The sequence below is a fragment of the Aethalodelphis obliquidens genome, unplaced genomic scaffold, assembly GCF_003676395.1.
Source record: "Aethalodelphis obliquidens isolate GAN/ISIS:26980383/991018 unplaced genomic scaffold, ASM367639v1 scaffold3, whole genome shotgun sequence".
Taxonomy (NCBI): Eukaryota; Metazoa; Chordata; class Mammalia; order Artiodactyla; family Delphinidae; genus Aethalodelphis; species Aethalodelphis obliquidens.
In genome coordinates this window covers 69,072,442-69,091,896 of record NW_020837947.1, presented here as the reverse complement: position 1 = coordinate 69,091,896, position 19,455 = coordinate 69,072,442, and the positions used below count along the sequence as shown (strand labels likewise).

Here is a 19,455-nt window from a genome sequence, read left to right as displayed (position 1 = left end):
AGTCTTTTTTCTGACACAAAGGAAACAAAGTCTATTATAATTGGAGATTTTATATTTCCTGCCTCAGAGAAAAATCTCTCCACCCTTTAACCAAACATACTGTCAAGACTTTGGGGCAGCTAATATTTAAAACACGTATTCAGGAGCACATTCTGTAAAATACAGTAGAAAATAACCTAGATTGATTTTTCGTTTATTATGCAAAGGTCCAGTTGTTTAGAATTACAATTAGTTTCACAAGTATGGTCAACAGCAAGAGCTCAATAAACATTTTTGGAGATTCTCGGCATTTTTCTTTGACTCAAAGCTTTCAAGTTAAACTTCAAGTCCTCTTTAAAAGGTAAAGGCATGTTACAGATTTGTTCACCTGTTATTCACCAGTTAATCAATATTAAAATCTGTACAACTGTCACTTACATTTGATTCTTTGCAGCTTGCCTCTGAGCTTTTCTTTCTTTCCTTTTCTGATCTGGTGGCTTAGCAAAAACAATTTCAATATTTTCTCCCTCCAAGTCTTTGCCATTCATTTCTTCCATAGCCTTAAAAAAGTAGGTACTGATCAATACAAGAGACCTTTCACAACTATGATTCATTTAAAGTTAAAAAAATCATTTACTATTAACACTAGAAGGATGAGATAAAATAGGATTCTTGATTTCATTTAAAGATCCAGCTCTTCAACTATTAATCTTTTTGACTTAGTTTAGTAAGTTATGCGATTTGCTAAGGCCAATAAGGTTAGCTTGAGTAATTATATGACCTCTGAGTTTCCTTCAATTTTCTAAAACATTCTGATTTTAGGATGACTAAAAATCATTAGTCTAAGTTAGATGCCTATGATAATTCCCCCAGTTATTTACCTTGACAGCACCATCTCGCTCATCAAAATGAATGAAAGCATAATCTTTTAATTTCTTCACTCGTTCCAGTTTCCCAAACTGACTAAATGCCTTTTCTAAAATCTCTTCTGTTACAGTATTGGCCAGGTTGCGTACAAACAGCACTTTTACCTGAAATTTAAGAAAGAAACAGAAACTTCCTATGTATTTCCAAAGGATTCAGTTTCCAAGATGCCACCATCCCAACCCTGCAAACTTAACTTTAGTCACAACCCATTAGAGGAGTACCAGAAATATAAAATATAGACTAAAATTTCAACTCATTTGGGTAAATACCAAGGAGCATGCTGCTGGATCTAATGGGCAAAAAATCTGAACATTCTCACCAAAGATATACAAATAGTGAATAAGCATAGGAAGAGATGCTCAATTATCATGTCATTAGGGAATTGCAAATTAAAACAGTGAGATATCATTACAAGCCTGTTACAGTGACCGGCCAAAATCTAAGACACTAACACCATCGAATGCTTTTGAGAATATTGAACAACATATTCACTGCATTAGAATGCAAAATGGTATAATTTGGCAGCTTCTTACAAAACTAAACATACTTTCATACCATATGATTCACCAGTCACACTCCTTGGTATTTACCCAAAAGAGGTGAAAACGCGTCCACACAAAACCCTGTATATGCATGCTTATAGCACCTTAATTCATAATTGCCAAAACTTGGAAGCAACCAAGCTGTCCTTCAGTAGGTGACTGGATAAACTATAATAAATCCAGACAATAGAATATTACTTAACATTAAACAAGAAATGAGCTATCAAGCCATGAAAAGACATGGAGGAACCTTAAATGTAAAAGAAGCTGTCTTAAATGGCTACATACTATATGATTCCAACTATGTGACATTTGGGAAAAGACAAAACTATGGAGACAGTAAAAAGGGCAATGGGTGCCAGGGATGAGGGGACGAGGGATGAAAAGGCAATCACAGAGGATTCTTAAGGCAATGAAAATATTCTGTATGATACTACAATGGTGGATACAACATACATTTGTCAAACCCATAGGATGCAGAACACCAAAAGGGAATCCTAACGTAAACACTGAGTTATACTAATGAGTCGATTTAGATTCACTGATTATGACAAATGTACCCCTTTGGTGAGGACACTGATCGTGCAGGAGGCTGCACAGCTATGTGGGCAGGTGTGCGGCTGCACAGCTGTGTGGGCAGGTGTGCGGCTGCACAGCTATGTGGGCAGGTGTGTGGCTGCAGAGCTATGTGGGCAGGTGTGCGTATGGGAAACTGCTGTACTTGCTGCTCAAAAAACAAAACATGCTACGCACAGGACTTTTCATTAGTTATTATTTTACAATTAAAATGGACGTGGTTATTTCCTAATAACGTGAACACCATGCCATCTGAAATAGCTGTTGACCTTAACACAGGGAGTCAAAACTAACTGGGACCTGCTTTTGAAACCCTGAAGAGAGGAAACAATATTCAAAACACTGGTAAGATAAAGTCTTCAATCCTGAAAGCTCCTCAAGTACAACTACAAATTTAACCTTTTGGCTAAGAAACACTATCACTTCCTCCTAAAATACCTGAAGTAGCATCTGAATTTCTTAATCTAAAGGGCTGACCAATGAGAGCTTAATAAGCCAAAGGAAAAAAGAATGAATCCTAAGTATTTTCTGTCCTCAAAAACATTTACCCTTTAATATTCACTGTTCTGACACTTCACACTCCTCTCTTGATTTTAGTAAACTAGTTGTATTTCCTAGCCTATCGTCATTAAGGAGGATTCTTTAAAAGTTTAGAATAACCTAACTGCAAACTGCACTGGTAAAGTGTTGACTCAAGAGATGTTTGTTTTCATAGATGTCTCAACTGACTGCTGAAGCACGATACCTAATAATAGCTAAACCTTTTAACTGCAGCAGCTCTGCTGAGGCCAGTACAGTTCACTATTTTTAGGAGTAGGACTTTTAACACAAAAACCATGTAATCTTAATGGCGCCACTCTCAAAAACTCAAAGAAACTGCTCTTCGAATCCACACAAAAATGAAAGAGAATCATCTCCACTGCATGTAGGCTACCTACTTTATCATAAGAGTATGATGGCTACACAACTGTAGCTGACGGTCCATGAATAAATTCCTATATTCACCCTCCATGCACTTGTTATTTATTTCTGGTGTGTGGCCTTTAACACAGAACCCTTCTCTCACTTTCAAAAATATGGTTTAAGGAAGCACACACAAGTTTCCCTCCACTCTCTAAAGCCTACCCCTGCTCCCAGCAACACCACAAAAAAATTTTTAACTCAACTGTCATTACCTTTGCCATAACTTCAGGATCGGGATCTTCTATAGGATCAGCCCATTCAACAGTTCCAACATTTCCCCAGACCTTGACTTTACCACTCATTAACCTACGTCTTGCCTGGGCAGCTGTTTTGTGATCTTCATATTCAAGAAAGCAAAAGCCTCTGTTTTTTTTCTTGTCGTCTGGTTGGTGGTATAAAATGACGTCTGTAAGACCCTCTGAAAGTAAGCAACAATTCCAGAGAAATTAGATAAAATAAGCAAAAATAAGCAGATCAAAAGATTTATTTTTCTAATATTATACCTGAATATCAGAATGAAAAATAATCTCTTATCTTTACCAGGGACTCTCAAAAAACCGGTCCAGATAATTCACCTAATCCACACTTTCCAAGTGTTCCTAATGCAAAAATCCCCAAGAAAAGAAAATGTATTCTTTTTACTTAGACCTGAGGACTATTCTGCTTCCATTTATCAGATGACAGAGAGGTATGAAATCTATACAAAGCTGTTTTAGGAAAACCAGGAGTATAAGTCAGACATGGTTAGAAATTTTTCTCTGCTTCCATTAATTAGATGACAGAGAGGTATGAAATCTTTACAAAGCTGTTTTAGGAAAACCAGAAGTATAAATCAGACATGGTTAGAAATTTTTCACCCCATGCAAGTAAAAACTAATTTTTTAATGGCACTTTTCTGGCCTCAGACATGGTTTTACTTCAAATGAAATAGAGACTATCTTAGTATTGTATAAGAATTTCAAATGTTCCTGGAAATTGGTAACAGGCTGATAATTTGCTAAATATTCTAGGCAGACAAAACGATTTTTTCTAGTTTCCAAATGACAAAAGCCTGTCACTTGGAAACTTATAAAAAATGCTTTACAATTCAAAGAAATTACACCATACTGACAAAGTATAATCTCTGCTTATAGCAAGAGTACTTACCATTCCTGTAATTTGGAAAATCAGGTTATTACTTATCAAACATTTTTACTAAGAATGTCAACTAGCACCTCAAAATGCATAAAAGCACAGAAAGAAATACAATTTTCCAAAACAGGGGACGCACAACAATGATTCTGCAGACTGAGTTCAAATCCCAGCCGTATTCCTTACTAACTACATAACATTCAGCAAGTTATTTCCCAAAACCTTCTATTTCTTTATCTGAAAAATGGAGCTACTCATCTTACATGGCTATAGTGATAATATGAGTCAATAAATGCAGTGCTTAAAACAGTGCTTGGCACACAAAAGCATGACATTACCTTAAGTATTAGAAGTTGAACCTCCTTCCAAGTAAACCCAACTTACCTGTTACTTTGCTAAATTCTTCAAGAATCTGTTCCTTGGTTTTACTCTTAGGAATAGAGCCCACAAAAAGCCTGTTGTTGGCAACGGAGATGCAGACACCAATGTGTTTTCCAGAACGAATTTCATGATTATTATACTGAAAGGCGGAAAAGTGCATGTTTTAAAAATACTTAAAATATCCTACTATAGGTGCTCATTATAGAAAGATATGCAAATCCCATACACAAAAGCAAAATCTTTTAACAAATTAAAACTTCAACACTTAGGTTTATCAAGTATTTTTATCCTTTAAAAAATTATAATCTGAGACAGGAAGATTGTACTGACAAAACACACTAACCAAGTTTATGAATTAAAGCAAAAAATTGTCAAGTCCTTGAAATTTAGCAAATTTGGTAAGAATCTAGTCTGTAAGCAGCTTAAATTCCAAATTACTGATTCCACAATACCTTATTTTCTACTTAAATTCATCCTTCCGACTAGTTATTCTCATGCAAGGGAAACAGATTCCAGTGCCAGCAAGCTTTCTGCCTTTCTATTAATCAGCGCTTAAATCTTATTTTTCCATCTCCCCTAATCACTTGTAAAAAGTTACAATAAGGGATTTCTGGCTTCAAATACTTAAATCTAAAAGGAGAACCTTGTTATTCTGAATCAGATCTAACTTTCTCCCCCATTTTATTTTCACCAAGCCTACAATGAAGTTGGAGAAAGACAAGTAGATTATGGTAAACTACTATAAAACTACAGTAAAAAGTAAACAATCTTCAAGTAACCATATTCCATGAAACGGAATACCGCAGAGGCAAAACCCAAAAAGTTCCTATCCCTGTTATTCCCATTCTTGCGTAACAGGTATATCAGGTATAAGTGAAGAAAATACAGACAAGTCAGAAAACTGATTCCTCCCTCTCCCTTTTTCTCCATCTCCAGATATTCAAAATTAAACATGAAGTTCAAACATCCTTCCTTCAGTTCAGAACAGTTTTGTACTTTTTACCCCACCGACTCCGTTCACGCTTATCCGAGTCTCTGGGCATCATGATCTCAGGATTCTCTCTATGCTTTACACTTATGCTGGTGACATTTTTTTTTAAATCACAACTTTGCCTATTGAAAAAGAATCCCACAATGGACTCCGCATCAGCAAAACAAAGTTTAAACGCTTGGATGTCATTAAGTCCGTCCTAAAATCCCTACCACTTCTCCCTTTTCTCCACAATACTATAATCTCGGCTATTTACATCAGTTCTCAAGCAGTTTTCATACTGCTCAACCTCTGACTATAACGCTTTCCCTGAAACTTCACCATCTAAACTCCTCTGCATACCTGTAGATTTGAGCTCAACCAAATATTCTGCAATCCCTAAATCCTATAAAGGCCAACAAAAACACCCTTCTATGTTAACACAGATCAGCAGTTTCCAACAGGAGTGATTTGCTGCCCTCCGACACACACACATTTTGGTCAACTAGAGGTGGGGTTTGCTGTTGGTATTTAGTGGGTAGGTAGAGGCCAGAGATGTTATTAAACATCCTACAATTCACAAAATAGTCCAGCATAATAAGAAGTTATGTACTCTAAAACATTAATAGTGCTGAGGTTAAGAAATCCTGCCCTGGACTTCATTTTCTCATACCATTTATATTCTATTTAGACCAAACACCTCTTAAAAATAAAAATATGCGGTTACAGGCAGATATTAGACCCATGGCTGAATCCACCATTGCATGGGATTATGGACAAGTAGACTACAATACCCTATTACACAAACAAGTTAACTTTAGAACACAATAAACTGCTTTACGACATGTACATTCCCTAGATTTTTATATCTAAGGATCAAGTAGCCAGCCTTAGTGACAAATCAATGGCTTTCAATCTGGTCATTTAGTCTGTAACTCCAGAAATTGACAAAAACAATTAAAATCAGAAAAAGAATGGAAGGAAATACAAAGTTTTAAAAAGGGAGAAAGAGGAGTTATTTTGAAGATGACAATTTGGTATCATTTTCCCTTTACTGTATTTCTTTCCAAATATTCTAAGAGCAGAGACTATTTACTTAACAATGCTGCCTCAAAATAGTAATGACTGTTTCTATTATTATCTACAAAAGAAAAGTTTCTTCCTTTCTAACCTATCCTCACTATGGTTAATCAAGGCGGGGTAGGTAGAAGGTATTTAAATGACTATAGTCTCTGAACAATATGAAGACATGAATATTTAGTAGGATTTATAAAGAAAACTAACTTTTCATCCACATTTTTTTAATTTAAAAAATTGGAACAATTATAGCTGACCCATAGAGAGTAAACTGGCTCTCCAATGAAAAGAAGTCATTAAAGGAGCAAAGGTGACCCGCTGCACATAGCATACTGTCCAAATAAAGCAAACGTGCCTAGACATAAACATTCCTTAAAGAAATGCCCCATCTACAGGTTAAGCATGCACTTTTATAAGTATATTTGAGTTGCTTAACTTTTCTCACTCTAGCATTTTTTTTTTTTTCACTCTAGCATTTTTAAGACCAATCTATCACCTTAAATTCGAAAATAAACTTTGCATCCTAGCAGGTGTTAGCAGGTGAGTTAACAGTGACTTGGATGGTAGAAAAACATTACCAAAACAACTGTTCTGATCCTTAATAGAGATTCTAATTTAATGCTGATAAACCCTTACTCTCAAGGGTTAGTAATCAGGATGATATGATAGTATCAAAATAAAAAAAGAAAACGTAATCTTTTCCAAACTCTAGAAGAATAGGCACTGAAGTTAACAAATTTTAGAAATCTAGCTTTCAGATCCAGTAACAGTGAGGTAACCAAATAAAATAAAGATGAACTTTGAACATTAACCAATGCAGTTTCAGTATTTCGGAACACCAAAATGAGTTGTACAGTCTGGAACATTCCCATCATCTATGTTCAAAATATCAATTCACTCTTTCCTTCCCTTATAGCCAATCAGTTATCAAATCCCCAGAAATTCAGCAATCTCGGACTTAGAAAACTGATCCAGAAGTGGCTGCTCAGTCCTAACCCTTACAGCAGCAAAGCCGCTACCTCCCAAGCCCGTCCATTTAAGTCTTCTTTACCTTGAGCCAAACCTACTTCCCTAAAAATTCTACAATAAATCTATTTCCTCCTCCAAATGACAGCACTTCATATACCTGCACACAATGCTTAGGACTCAATCCCCCTTCTATGCTTGGCTAATCATTACTTCTCTGAAATTGGGAACTGCCTCCCAGAGTGTCATCAAACAGTGACATCCATAACACAATCCTATAGAGGCAGACTGAGGAGTCTAGAGTAAGCTGGAGACTATTCTGACACTTCTAAACACCAGGCCTCTGCAACATGTAGTCCATGATTATCTTGGCTTATTTGGCAATCACACCACACCACTAACACACTACAGCTTACTTGTGGATTAGTCATGTATAGGACTTGACTCTCAGCCCCACTCAATTCCATCCTGCTGGTGTAAACTACTGTCCCAGGCTATCAAAATCTTTTCAGATCCTTATTTTGCCATCCATGGCATTAACCACTACATATAGATTCAAGTCACCAAACGTTCCAAGCAGTCCAACTATGCCCTCATTCATATCACTGATTAAAAAAAAGAACCTATACCGTTATTTACATCATGCAACCCATACAAAGGCTCAAAACTTTAATAGCACCATGCAACTCAGCCCAGCAGTCATGCCTACTGCCTTCTAGCACTGACTTTATACAAGTTTTACCTCCCTTCCCACAAAACAGTGCTTCAACTATTCATCTATTTCCTTCACTGCCCTGCTCACACCTTTTTATCACAAAGCGTTCTCTAACAACCTCAACAGAAAGCAATCGATCCCTTCATCCCTCCTTTACCCTGTGAACCACATGCTTCCACTTTAATTGTAGTTAGCCTCTCAAGTCCTAGAAACACCGAAGTCAAGAACTGGATCAAACTACCTTGTATGGCCATAGTAAAAGTTTTCATGTTAAACACACTGAACACTTGCTAATTGCTACTAAAATATTCTGTCGACCTGTCTTGCCAGCTGCATTCATCAAAATGGTTGTACACTGGTGTATACAACCACTGTGGTGATAAACTATCAGTGGCTATTAAAGTCATAACCCTTAATGTGCAAATAGAGGTCAGTATTCCAGTCTTTGTAACAAAGGTATTTTCAGTAGGACACTTCCATTGTATAGGAACCATAATGGGCACTGCAGAGCCAGTAGCCCTGGGCTCCAACTCCAGCAGCACACCACACAAATACATATACACACTTGCCTGGTCAGCCAGTCAGGTTATTTACCTAGTACCTACTCTATAATGGCACTGTTCTAAATGCTGGGGATACAGGAAAAAAGAGCAAATTTTCTGATGGGAAGAGAGAAGCAAATAATCTTTCAAAGTTAAAAAATAATTTTAAGTACATCTAAGCATTCCTTTTTTTATCATGTTCAGTATACTGTCATGGGGCAACTGGGTGGTAAGCCTTTCTTAGAAAGGCCTTCTAAGAAAACCTGATTGATAAGACAGCAGCTGTGCTAACTGGGAGAAGTGGGAGAAAGAACAGAAGGCAGCCTTGAGATGGAAATGCTCATAGCTTTTGTGGAGGACAAAAAAGGCAAAGTGTGGATGGAAGGGTAATAAAGAAGAATGGGAAGAGAGAGGTAAGCAAAAACCTGATCAGATAGAACCTTGTTTAGAAGCCATTATTAGAGTTTTCAGCATGGAACTGTTGCGATCTAATCTACACAGCTAACAGGTAAGACTGTAAAGGAGCAATGGAAAGCACTGAAACTAGCTAGAAGGATTCTTCAAATGGTACCTTAGGCTAGGATGGTAGCAGGAAGATGGTACAAATTGGTTAGATGCCAAAAATAAATTTGGCAGTATAGACGACTTACACTCTGAATTCCTTTTAACACTACCTAAACCACTACATAATTTAAAGAATCGGGCTACCTGGCAACATAACTTATACTGCTGGCTTAAATTGTTATGTCTAATTAACGATAAGCACATGCTAAACAAACCTGGTATCAAACTAAACCAGTACGGCTCTGGGCAAGCCACCCAGACTATTTATTCTACTGCAAAAGGAAGATATTTCACTTACCTTGAAGAATGAGTTGAAGTGATCTTTAAAGGTAATAATGTAGCACCTAGCACAGCTCCTGTGCCTCAACAAGCACAAGTGGTAGCTATTATTCACCTTTTCACAAATTTAAATCTTGCTTCCTTAGCTACATTGTCATCATTTAGGGATGAATTTTCTTATTCCCCCAAATACAAGGCAGATGTTAGCTGAAAATAGGGTCATTAAGAAGTTTGCAGTTGCGTCTAACTTCATGCCTCTTCTTCAGCTGTTAACATCAACCCATTTGACAAATAATTCAGATGCAAACTTAAAATCTAGTCTTTTTGGGGGGGGGGGTCGTTGTTGAATAACATCAAAAAATAAGGCTGAATATATAAACTATCTCAACTCAATCGAAGGTATTTCTCAAGACACAAAGTACAAGAAAGCAAAAAGATGGTGCTTCAATCTTGCCTCATCTATAATAACGTAAAAAAGGCATTTTCTCAACATCTGATTATGTGCAACTAGAACAACAGTTCAACTACCTTATATAAAAATTCACCTTGGATAAAGCTGTAATTCAAGTAGACTCGTGACATGATACAAGTAGAAGTAGTTTTCAAAATATGCTTCCTTAAAAAATACATTTAGGAAGGGTACTCACTTCCAGGAATCAAAACAAGGTAGCAAAAAACATCCTAATCAACTTCAGTTTTTTATTTCTCTAGAATGTTTCATTTCCTCAAAAGCCTAGTCCTTTCTTCTACTGTTGCATTAAGGCAAATCTCCCAATTCTATTATCACCATAGTCCTAGCTATGGTAAAGCATCCTTTTTAAAAAAGCAATGACAATACGTCCAATTCATCCCAGTGCTAAGAATACCCTTAAAAAGACAACAAAGCACAGAGCCTCCTATTCATCAGATAGTAAAAAATAATTATGCCCCCAGATAAGGACTCAAATCACAAACCCAGAAAAAAATGTTAAAAGATTTAGGACAAGAGCTAGCTCACAGACCAATCAAAATGGCTGTTTGGCTACCTGGAAATTTCTGTGTTACAGTTGAAAAACTTAACTACATTACTAAGACTACTCTAAGCCTACAGCAATGCAACTTTGGACTACATGATCTGTTAAGCCAAGGCAATTGCCCAAACTGAGACATATTTCATGTGTACTTATTGGCACTCAAAATAGTGATGTTAGGACTGGATTATATAACATCTTCTAATGATGTTTCTTTACTATAAGAATTCTGAACATCATCTAGAAATAAATTCTAGTGACGACCTACCATAATTAGTGTATTTTGGCAACAAAAATTAAGTAGTCTACAAATGTTTGCTTAATGATTCCTTTAAAAAATATTAATACACAAATCATTACTTGTAACACTAAATAATCACACCTATTAACCAAAACTAAAGCTTTATGTAATACGTCATAAATAAACTGGATCTGACATCATTAAATTCTGTACTAGCTTTTTTGCAGTAAGATAGTCTCATTGCCTTCTCAATCATCATGTATTTCAACACTAAAACTTACTGCTACTTTATTACTACCTAGCAAAACGTTCTATTCTTTTATAGATTCAACTGGATGACTCCTAAAGTATCTTTCCAGAACTCTAAAGAGTCCTCAGTTTTACCTGAACTGTTTAAACTAAAAACGTGACAGTTCAAAGGTTACCATTGAATGGACCCCTAGAGCTATACATACTCTCCCTTCTGAAATAGAAAGCACTCTTTGAAAGAAAAGAAAATCAGCCATGATTTAAAAAGAAATATCTAAACTCCTGAATTCTTTATTCTTCCCAAGTAGCATACTTTTCTAATTTTAACCTTTACAATGTTCAATTACACACACCAATGGAGAGATCCAAGCAATACAAAAAGCAAAACCAAGTAAGTATATTTGTTTTCTTTTTCTCCTTAAGGTTTGCCTTAAAATGTGATATATATGGGCTTCCCTGGTGGTGCAGTGGTTGAGAGTCCGCCTGCCGATGCAGGGGACACGGGTTCGTGCCCCGGTCCGGGAAGATCCCACATGCCGCGGAGCGGCTGGGCCCGTGAGCCATGGCCGCTGAGCCTGCGCATCCGGAGCCTGTGCTCCGCAACGGGAGAGGCTACAACAGTGAGGCGCGTGTACCGCAAAAAAAAAAAACAAAAAAAAAGTGATATATATGATGGTGAGGGAAGGAAAAATAAAATTCAGGATGAAATCACTCTAAGGAGTTCAAGTTTGCTTAGAAGTACCCATAAAACGTGTGTAAGTCAGATAATGCAAAACTAACAAACATCATCTGCTATAGTGACCCATTTACAAAAGTTCCTCCCCAGCTGTACTTTTTGATGTATTTCTTGGATTGAAATTAACTTCCATCTTCAACTACAAAACACAGAAACTACCTGTCACAGAATTTAATAAAACTAATTTGATGGAGAATTATATAAGCCATAGTTTGAAACATTAAAATTCTTTAAATTGGGAAAATAACTAGGTCCTCACCCGACATCTAGTACTTTTAAATCAGACACTGCCATTCAACATAAAATCCTTTATTTCATTAACTAGAAAGTTATCATCACAATGACTTTGTGAAACATTTTCAAAAAAGGGACAGCCAGATATGGTCCTTTAAGAGCCCTATCTACTACAGTTACTTTCTTAAACCTTTTAACACTCTTTAAAAAAAAAAAAAAATCGCTAAGCCAAATTCAAAGCACCAGTAACTTCAACTCCACCACACTACCTTATACATCCTGAGTCAGTTCAACTATACATGCAAAAAATACTGCTACAATGTGTACATAGAAAATGGGACAGTGCCTAATCAGCACTTCAAAAACCTTTGGTTAACACAATTAAGAAAAGTCCTGGCTTTAAATGAAAACAGAGAATGTGAAAACTGAAAAGAAAAAAAAACTCACCAGTTTAACAGCCTCCTGAGCTGCTTCTTTTGTACAAAAAGTGACAAACGCATAACCTCTATTGAGACCAGTTAGTGGATCCATCATTAGACGAAGATCCCATATAGGTCCAGCTTTTTCAAACAATGGAACAAGTTCATCCTCAAACAGATCTCTTGGGATCTTCCCTACAAATATCTGTAAATTAAATATGAAGTAAAAACCATGGAGAGTTTCTTTAGGGAACCAGACACCTGTACATTTACTACAAAGGGTACAAGTTTTTAGTCTCTTTACCTCAGTGCCAACAGAAGGCTGCTGACCTGAATAAACGGAATCTGGAGGCGGTCCCCCATACTTCCTCTGTCCAGTGGTCACATCGAGTGTGTATCCTGTTCTTTCCAAGAGCGCCTTAAAAAGTTCAAATGTCATCAATACATTTCATTCATGAGACCACACCCATACATTGAGCAGTTTAAAATCAATCTTGTTCAAATCTTTCCATGGATCTTTGCAACATTCCCTACTTACAGATTGCTGTTGTGTTTCAGAATTCCCCTTTTAATGTATGCTTGTAATTTATAATATGCCCTAATTTATAATGAAAATTTCAGGATCCTGGTCAAATTATTTTCTGGTCTCCAATTAATTACTGAGTAGTGGTCAGTGAACAACACTAAATATTGATCCGTCAACAACTTTCAAGGCAACGTGTACCTATTCGGCCCTTCTAAAAAAGGACTGCACCTAATTAGGCTGAAAATAATTCTCTCCTAAAGAAGGAGATGGATAACTTCTCTCTCCCAAATCTAGCTTTCTTACCCAATAAATTTCCCTGTAACCCACACTTCTAGGTACCTACCGCCATTCTGGGAGTTTCACCAACCTTTATAGAAATTACACTCCTCCAATTAAGTCCAGAAACTTAGGGGTTGCAGGAAAAATGACCTCTTATTCATCTGACATTCAAGTACCATGCTTCACAGGACAGCATGGATCACTCAGAAAAAATGAGAGCCAAAATGATTTTGAAAACTTTATGAAGCTGCAACAATGTGACATAACCTCTATATATTACCTCCCTACAAGTGAACTGTTAAATTTACACAACTCATATTTACTCAGAGCATTAAAAATTTCTCTTCATCTTCTATTATAAGCAAAAAGACTAGAAAAAAGTTAGCCTAAGGAAAAAACAAGAATTATTCCTTTTCCACCATCGCACCCACAAAGCACAAAACTGGTTTTCTGAATAATAAAAGCAACCCAATAATTAGATGATAAATTCTGAAATAAAAAGAAACACTAGGCACAGGACAAAACTTATCAAAATGCTGTTAAGTGATTTGGGGGTCACTTTAGTCTTTGAAAATGAAAACACCTAGATAGATTTTAAATACTTTCTACCCAAAGAACATAAAATATATTATGAAAACACACTGTAACTGATAACTCCTTTATTCCTAAATTGTCTTAACAAAAAAGCCCAGAAAGTGCTACATGTTTTAAGTAGTCTTTTTCTATTATCTCCAAATACATGTGCTTAACAGTGCAACATTGGGTTAGTAACAAAAATAAACTCAAATCTATTACTATCACATAAACTAAACCATTAAATGGCTCCTTCTTCCCTTTTTCCCATATGTAATCCCTGCGCTTCTTTCACTGTAATCTTTAAGTGACCCAAATAATACCTCTTATGTCACTCGCTAACAACAAAAAGGAAAAACTTATTCCCTCTGAAAAACATCCTATAAAAATGTCTGTCTTCCACATAGAGAAAATGGACTTGAGGACGCGGGGGAGGGGAAAGGGTAAGCTGGGACAAAGTGAGAGAGTGGCATGGACATATACACACTACCAAATGTAAAATAGATAGCTAGTGGGAAGCAGCCACGTAGCACAGGGAGATCAGCTGGGTGCTTTGCGACCACCTAGAGGGGTGGGATTAGGAGGGTGGGAGGGAGATGCAAGAGGAAGGGGATATACGTTTGCACATAAGCTGATTCATTTTGTTATACAGCAGAAACTACGATAAAGATGTTAAAAGAAAAAAAGTCTGCCTTCTTGCCACAATTTAAGTCACACTAATGCTTTAAGCCACTCCCTTCCAAAGATAGAACTGAATCTCACAAACGAAATTTTCAATTTTTCATAAAATTTTAATAACTGTCTCAGTATAGACTTAATTGCAACTGATTAATTACAATGAGTAACAACTATATTCCATTTCTTCGGAAAAACTAAACTTATAGCTCAAACACAATTCACCCACAGCTACAACTGCAAAAGGCTCAAACTTATAGATAGCCTTAACGTCTAACTCCATATTCCAAGCTTCTCTCTTCCCACAGCATTAAAACACACCTGACACCTCTATTGTTCCTAGTAACTTATTTTCTTAAACCATAACCCTTGGTTCAAGAGCAGTGGCACACTGTATTAAGAGTACCAGATTAAAACTAGCATGATCACCGTCATATTTTCTATGAACTAAAAACTCAACACAACTAAAAAACACCAAGATCAAAACCTAGTTGACTTTGAGGCCATTTACTCTTCTGACTTTGGGGGTGGGGGGAGCGCAAAGGAAACCTACCCTCAGCCTCAGTTTCCTCATTTACATTTCCACAGTAATCCATTTTATCCTTAAAAGCTGCTTCTAGAAATGAACAAATTGGCCTTAAAAACCCATACTAATGGAAAGAAAAGAAGGCAGTGTTAAAATACTAAACCCATTTAATTTGGGGGCTTGAGAATCCTAAGAAAAGCAGTCAGCTGCTAAATGCACACACTCCACCAGTATAAGGTGAGCAGATCCCCTCCCATTTTGGTTCCACTGTCAGTTAATCTGGACTTGCAGGTTTCTAAAAAAATATGGTGGCTGTATTTCTCTAAATCTTTTATTTAGAATACCAATAACACAGATTTCAGAAACAGTAGCTAGCTAAGAAGAAAAACTTCAGAACTGTTTTAGAAACAAATTGTTAAAGGCAGGAAAAACAGTAATTACAAAAGATTAACAAATTATCTCATGGTCATTAACTCGCAACATCAAAAACCCCCACAAAAAACAGACAAAAAAACACGAAAAACAAAACACACACACCCATTTCACACCCAAGAAATATTTACCAAAGCTAGAAAATAGAAAAAAAAAAAACTTTGAAACTGAAAGGAGTCAAAAAGAAAGTTTTTAAAGACATACCTTAATTTTTGCCTCATCTGGTCCTTTGCTAGAATCTGCTACTTTGGTCCCCTGTTTTTCTCTCTGCCTATAAGTCTTCATGACTCCACATAAAAAGGCACTTTTGTTCTGCAAACGAATTTTCCAATCATATTTAACAATAGTTATCTTAAACGTACCTAAATAAATAAAACTTGAACTATCAAAACTACTCAGGTTTTTTATTGTTTTTACACTGACACTAGATTAATGTTACCTGAACATGAGAGAGATCACTGTCTTTAAACTGCTGAAGAACTGCCAATGCGCCGTCTTCATTGAATTCTTTTAAAGCTTCGATAGCTCTTTCATCTAAATCGCTATGTGCAACCAGCCCTGGAGAAGAAAAAACTTAATTAATTGTCAACTTTTAATATTTTTAGAAGGTTTTTTTTTTAAAAAAGACCATGTTTGCCAATATAGGTGCCAACTAAGAATTCTTCCATGCCCCCTTAACTATATGATGAAAAACACACATACCTTAGCCATTCTGAACGGCATTATGAACTAAATAAGGCCTCTCAACCACTTTTTTTAAATCTTGTTCTGTGTCTAAATCAGACAATTCTGAACCCTATTTCTACAGCAAACATATAGGCTCACAAATTCTAAAACCAACCAACGAAGTACCGAGCATGACAAATGAACCTCTACTCAATTTCAAATACCACTAGAAAAAGCAAGAGCCACACGGAGACAGACTACAAGTCTACAGTTACCAAGTTATTTAACAAGAATCCTACTATAAAAATACCCCCAAAAAGTCACATGGCCTGCTTCCAATATTTAGCAGCTGTTGCTACCATCGTATACTTATCCATCTGGCCAGCCAGCCTTTACCTCCTAACCCTTTCTCTTCCCTCCCTCTATACACCTTAACCTCTAGCTCACAACTAGCACAACAAGGCAAAACTCCAGGTCCCACACTTATTGGAAACCACAAAAAGTTGCTATTTTAGCTCAAAGCCAGAAATCCAATAGAAAAATTTCATGATATAATTTTGCAAGTGTTAGTTCTTACCTGCAACGTAAATTTCATCTAGTTTTTCAGCAACTTTCTGTGGTAAACCAGCATCAAGCAATGTCTGAAAATTTTCTGAATGGATAACTGCAGAAGTAGTATCCATGGGCTCTTCAGTACCATTTCCATTAACATGTTCTGTAGCCATGTTTCCAGAGATCTGTTCAAACGCAATAAGCAAAATTAAACTAGGATCTTCAGAAAGGGTAGAGGACAATATGAGAGCCCCAGTCTTTACATTCTCTACCAATTTCTACACCAGTCAGCCTGCACCTCCCTTTAAAGAGGCCTTACTTGAAAGTCACTGTCGCCTGACAAGCCACATTCGGAGCGCGGGGCACAGAAGGACGGATCCACTACGTTTTTCCTTAGCACCACCCCTGACTCACCTGCTAACACTCCCTAGGAAAAACCACATTACAAATGGAGCCCAACCAGCACGAGGACGAGCCAGCGTGCCACATGCAGCTGTGCCCGTACGGCGAACGAGGTGTGTGTGGAGCAAGCAAAGCTGGGCTTTTCCCTCTCAAAGGTAAACCCCCGAAGTGCGCGCTTTTCCCGCCTGCCGCTTAAAGATCGGTAACAACAGCCTGCGAAGAACAAAGCGCTCACACAAGCTACCTTCCCACCACCCAATTTCTCCACCCTTCACCCGCACACCCCAAAGCCCGCCCCCGACTCCGCATCCAGAGCGGCAGCCTCACCGCTGCGGCCCCCGGGAGCCCAGCAGAAACACGTGCTCTGCGCCTTCCAATGTCCTACAACTTCCTTCCACGAAAACCCACCGAGTCCCAGGCCAAGACCACCGTCACCGGCTCCCAACAGCAACCCCAAGCCGCGGCCGGAGCCCCCAGCAAGCAGCAGCAGCAGCACAACCTCGCCCCTCGACACCGAGGCCGCGGCGGCGCCAGGCCACAGGCTCTCCCCGCCCCCCAGCGCCGCCGTCTCGGCCGTGACACATGGCTCTCTCTGCCCCGGGCGCCGGCGACCGCCGGCCGCCCGCCCGCCCCGCCGAGACGTGCGCCGCGGCGCGCGGTGCAAGCCCCCCACCCCTCGCCGGTCCCGGCAGCGACTGCGGCGCGGGGGCCGGCGGTGCCACCCCCGGGCCGGGGCCGACAAGCCGGCGGCGCGAGGGCGTTCCGCGAACTGCCCAACGCTCGCCGGACCCCGAGCACCACCCAACCCCGCCGCGCGGCTGCGGGACAGGACCGGCTCCTCTCCGCCCACTCCCGCGCCGCGGCGACGGCCACGACAGCACCAACTCCGCCGCCGCTCGTGGTCCGCGCGGGCCACGGGGGCGCCTCCTCCCTGGAGCGCCGCAGACAAAGCCCGAATGGCAGCAGCACATGGAAGGGAGAAGGAAGTGGCGGCGCGGGCCGCGGCCTACTCCCAAGCAGCCCCAGTCAACATGCTCCCCTCTTCCTTGGAATCCATTTTCCAGAAAAGCCGGTTTCTCCCCGCACCGCCCTCCCACAGCTCACTCCACAATGTCACGGAGCTCCCCTCCCAGACCCGGGTCCCGGCGGTCGTTACCTCCCCGTCGGGCTGCGGTGGAGGAATCCTGTCCGAGGAGATCCGGTTGCGGGCAACGCGTGCTCGCTGCTCCCTGGGTCCGGCGCGAGTGGAGCTGTTGTAAAATGGCGGCCGAAGCTCACGCCGCTGGCAGCAAACCCGATCCAGTTCCACTCGCCTCCGAGCGCGCTCCCAGTGCGCGCGCGCGCCTCCGCGTGACCCCCCCCTTCCCTTCCCTCCCCTCCCTCGCGCGTCCGCTTCTCTCACTCACTCCTTCAGCCCCTGCCCGCCTCCAACTCCTCCTTCTCCTTCTCCCACCACCACCAGCCTCCGTCCGCCTCTCCTCTAGGCCTTTCTTCTTCCCCTCCCTGCTCCTTTCCCCAACCGCCCGCAGTGTTGTCCGCGGCCGCTCAGGCACGAGTGGCCGCCCTTCCCCTCCTCGCTTGCACGCTCGCACGCTCGCTCCCTGCCTCGCTCTCTCGGCCCCGTCCCCCCAGTCCCGGCCGACTCGGCTCCTCTCTTTCTCTCTCCCGCGCTGACGTGACGACGTAGCTTACGCCTCGGGACGCGCGCCCGCGGGCTCCGCCCCCACGCCCGCCACCTCCCTCGCTCCTCACCACACAGGAGGGCGCGAGACCCCGCCCTTCCGCTCCGGCGGCGGCGACGGAGGGGCCAAGAGTGAATGAAAGGCCCGCCCCTTCCCCTCCCGGCACTCCCCCTCCCGCGCCCCTCCGAGCGGGGCGGGGCGGGCCGGCTCAGCGTGTCCCACTCGTTCTCCTTTGTCAGGAGACAGGCATCTCCCCACCCCGCCCCACCCCACCCCCACCGCGGCACCACGCGCACGCCCCCCCAACCGAGCTCCCGCTCGCCCCACCCCCCCGCCCCGTCCCGGACCGGCGGGGAACGGGGCGGGGGGCGCGGAACGCGAGCGCAGCTCCGCGGAGCGTACCCACCGGTCCGTGCGCGCCCGGCCCCCGCCCCGGGCGCCGCGGCCGCGTAGTCGTTCCAGGCGGTGTCCACGCCGCCGCCGCCCCGCGCTCTCCTCGCTCGGGAAGCTGCAGGCGCACGTGTCCCCCGGGGCGGGGCGAGGCAGACAATGGGGCGGCGGGGGAGGGGAGCGGCGCGGTGCCCGCGGACCTTTGGTCCACCTGGCCGGCGGGACTCGAGTGCGGGAGTCCCTCCTGGGAG

At 40.8% G+C, this 19,455-nt stretch overlaps 1 protein-coding gene across 7 annotated transcripts in view; it reads right to left on the bottom strand.

Moving 5' to 3' along the window:
- Window positions 1–19,245, bottom strand: part of SYNCRIP (synaptotagmin binding cytoplasmic RNA interacting protein) — a 29,008-nt gene extending 9,763 nt beyond the window's left edge. For 3 of the 7 annotated variants that reach the window (XM_027091152.1, XM_027091160.1, XM_027091140.1), the window contains exons 1-10: window positions 18,289–18,804; window positions 16,756–16,915; window positions 15,952–16,070; window positions 15,717–15,824; window positions 12,806–12,919; window positions 12,530–12,706; window positions 4,503–4,638; window positions 3,200–3,405; window positions 861–1,010; window positions 418–539 (exon numbers count right to left, since the gene is read on the bottom strand). In XM_027091152.1, coding sequence (XP_026946953.1) covers window positions 418–539; window positions 861–1,010; window positions 3,200–3,405; window positions 4,503–4,638; window positions 12,530–12,706; window positions 12,806–12,919; window positions 15,717–15,824; window positions 15,952–16,070; window positions 16,756–16,903 — 1,280 coding nt within the window. In that variant the 5' untranslated portion in view covers window positions 16,904–16,915; window positions 18,289–18,804. Of the gene's footprint in view, window positions 1–417; window positions 540–860; window positions 1,011–3,199; window positions 3,406–4,502; window positions 4,639–12,529; window positions 12,707–12,805; window positions 12,920–15,716; window positions 15,825–15,951; window positions 16,071–16,755; window positions 16,916–18,288; window positions 18,805–19,220 lie in introns of those variants that run through there. The other 4 variants (XM_027091147.1, XM_027091179.1, XM_027091190.1 and 1 more) reach the window with 4 other exon arrangements.
- Window positions 19,246–19,455: the final 210 nt, after the last annotated feature.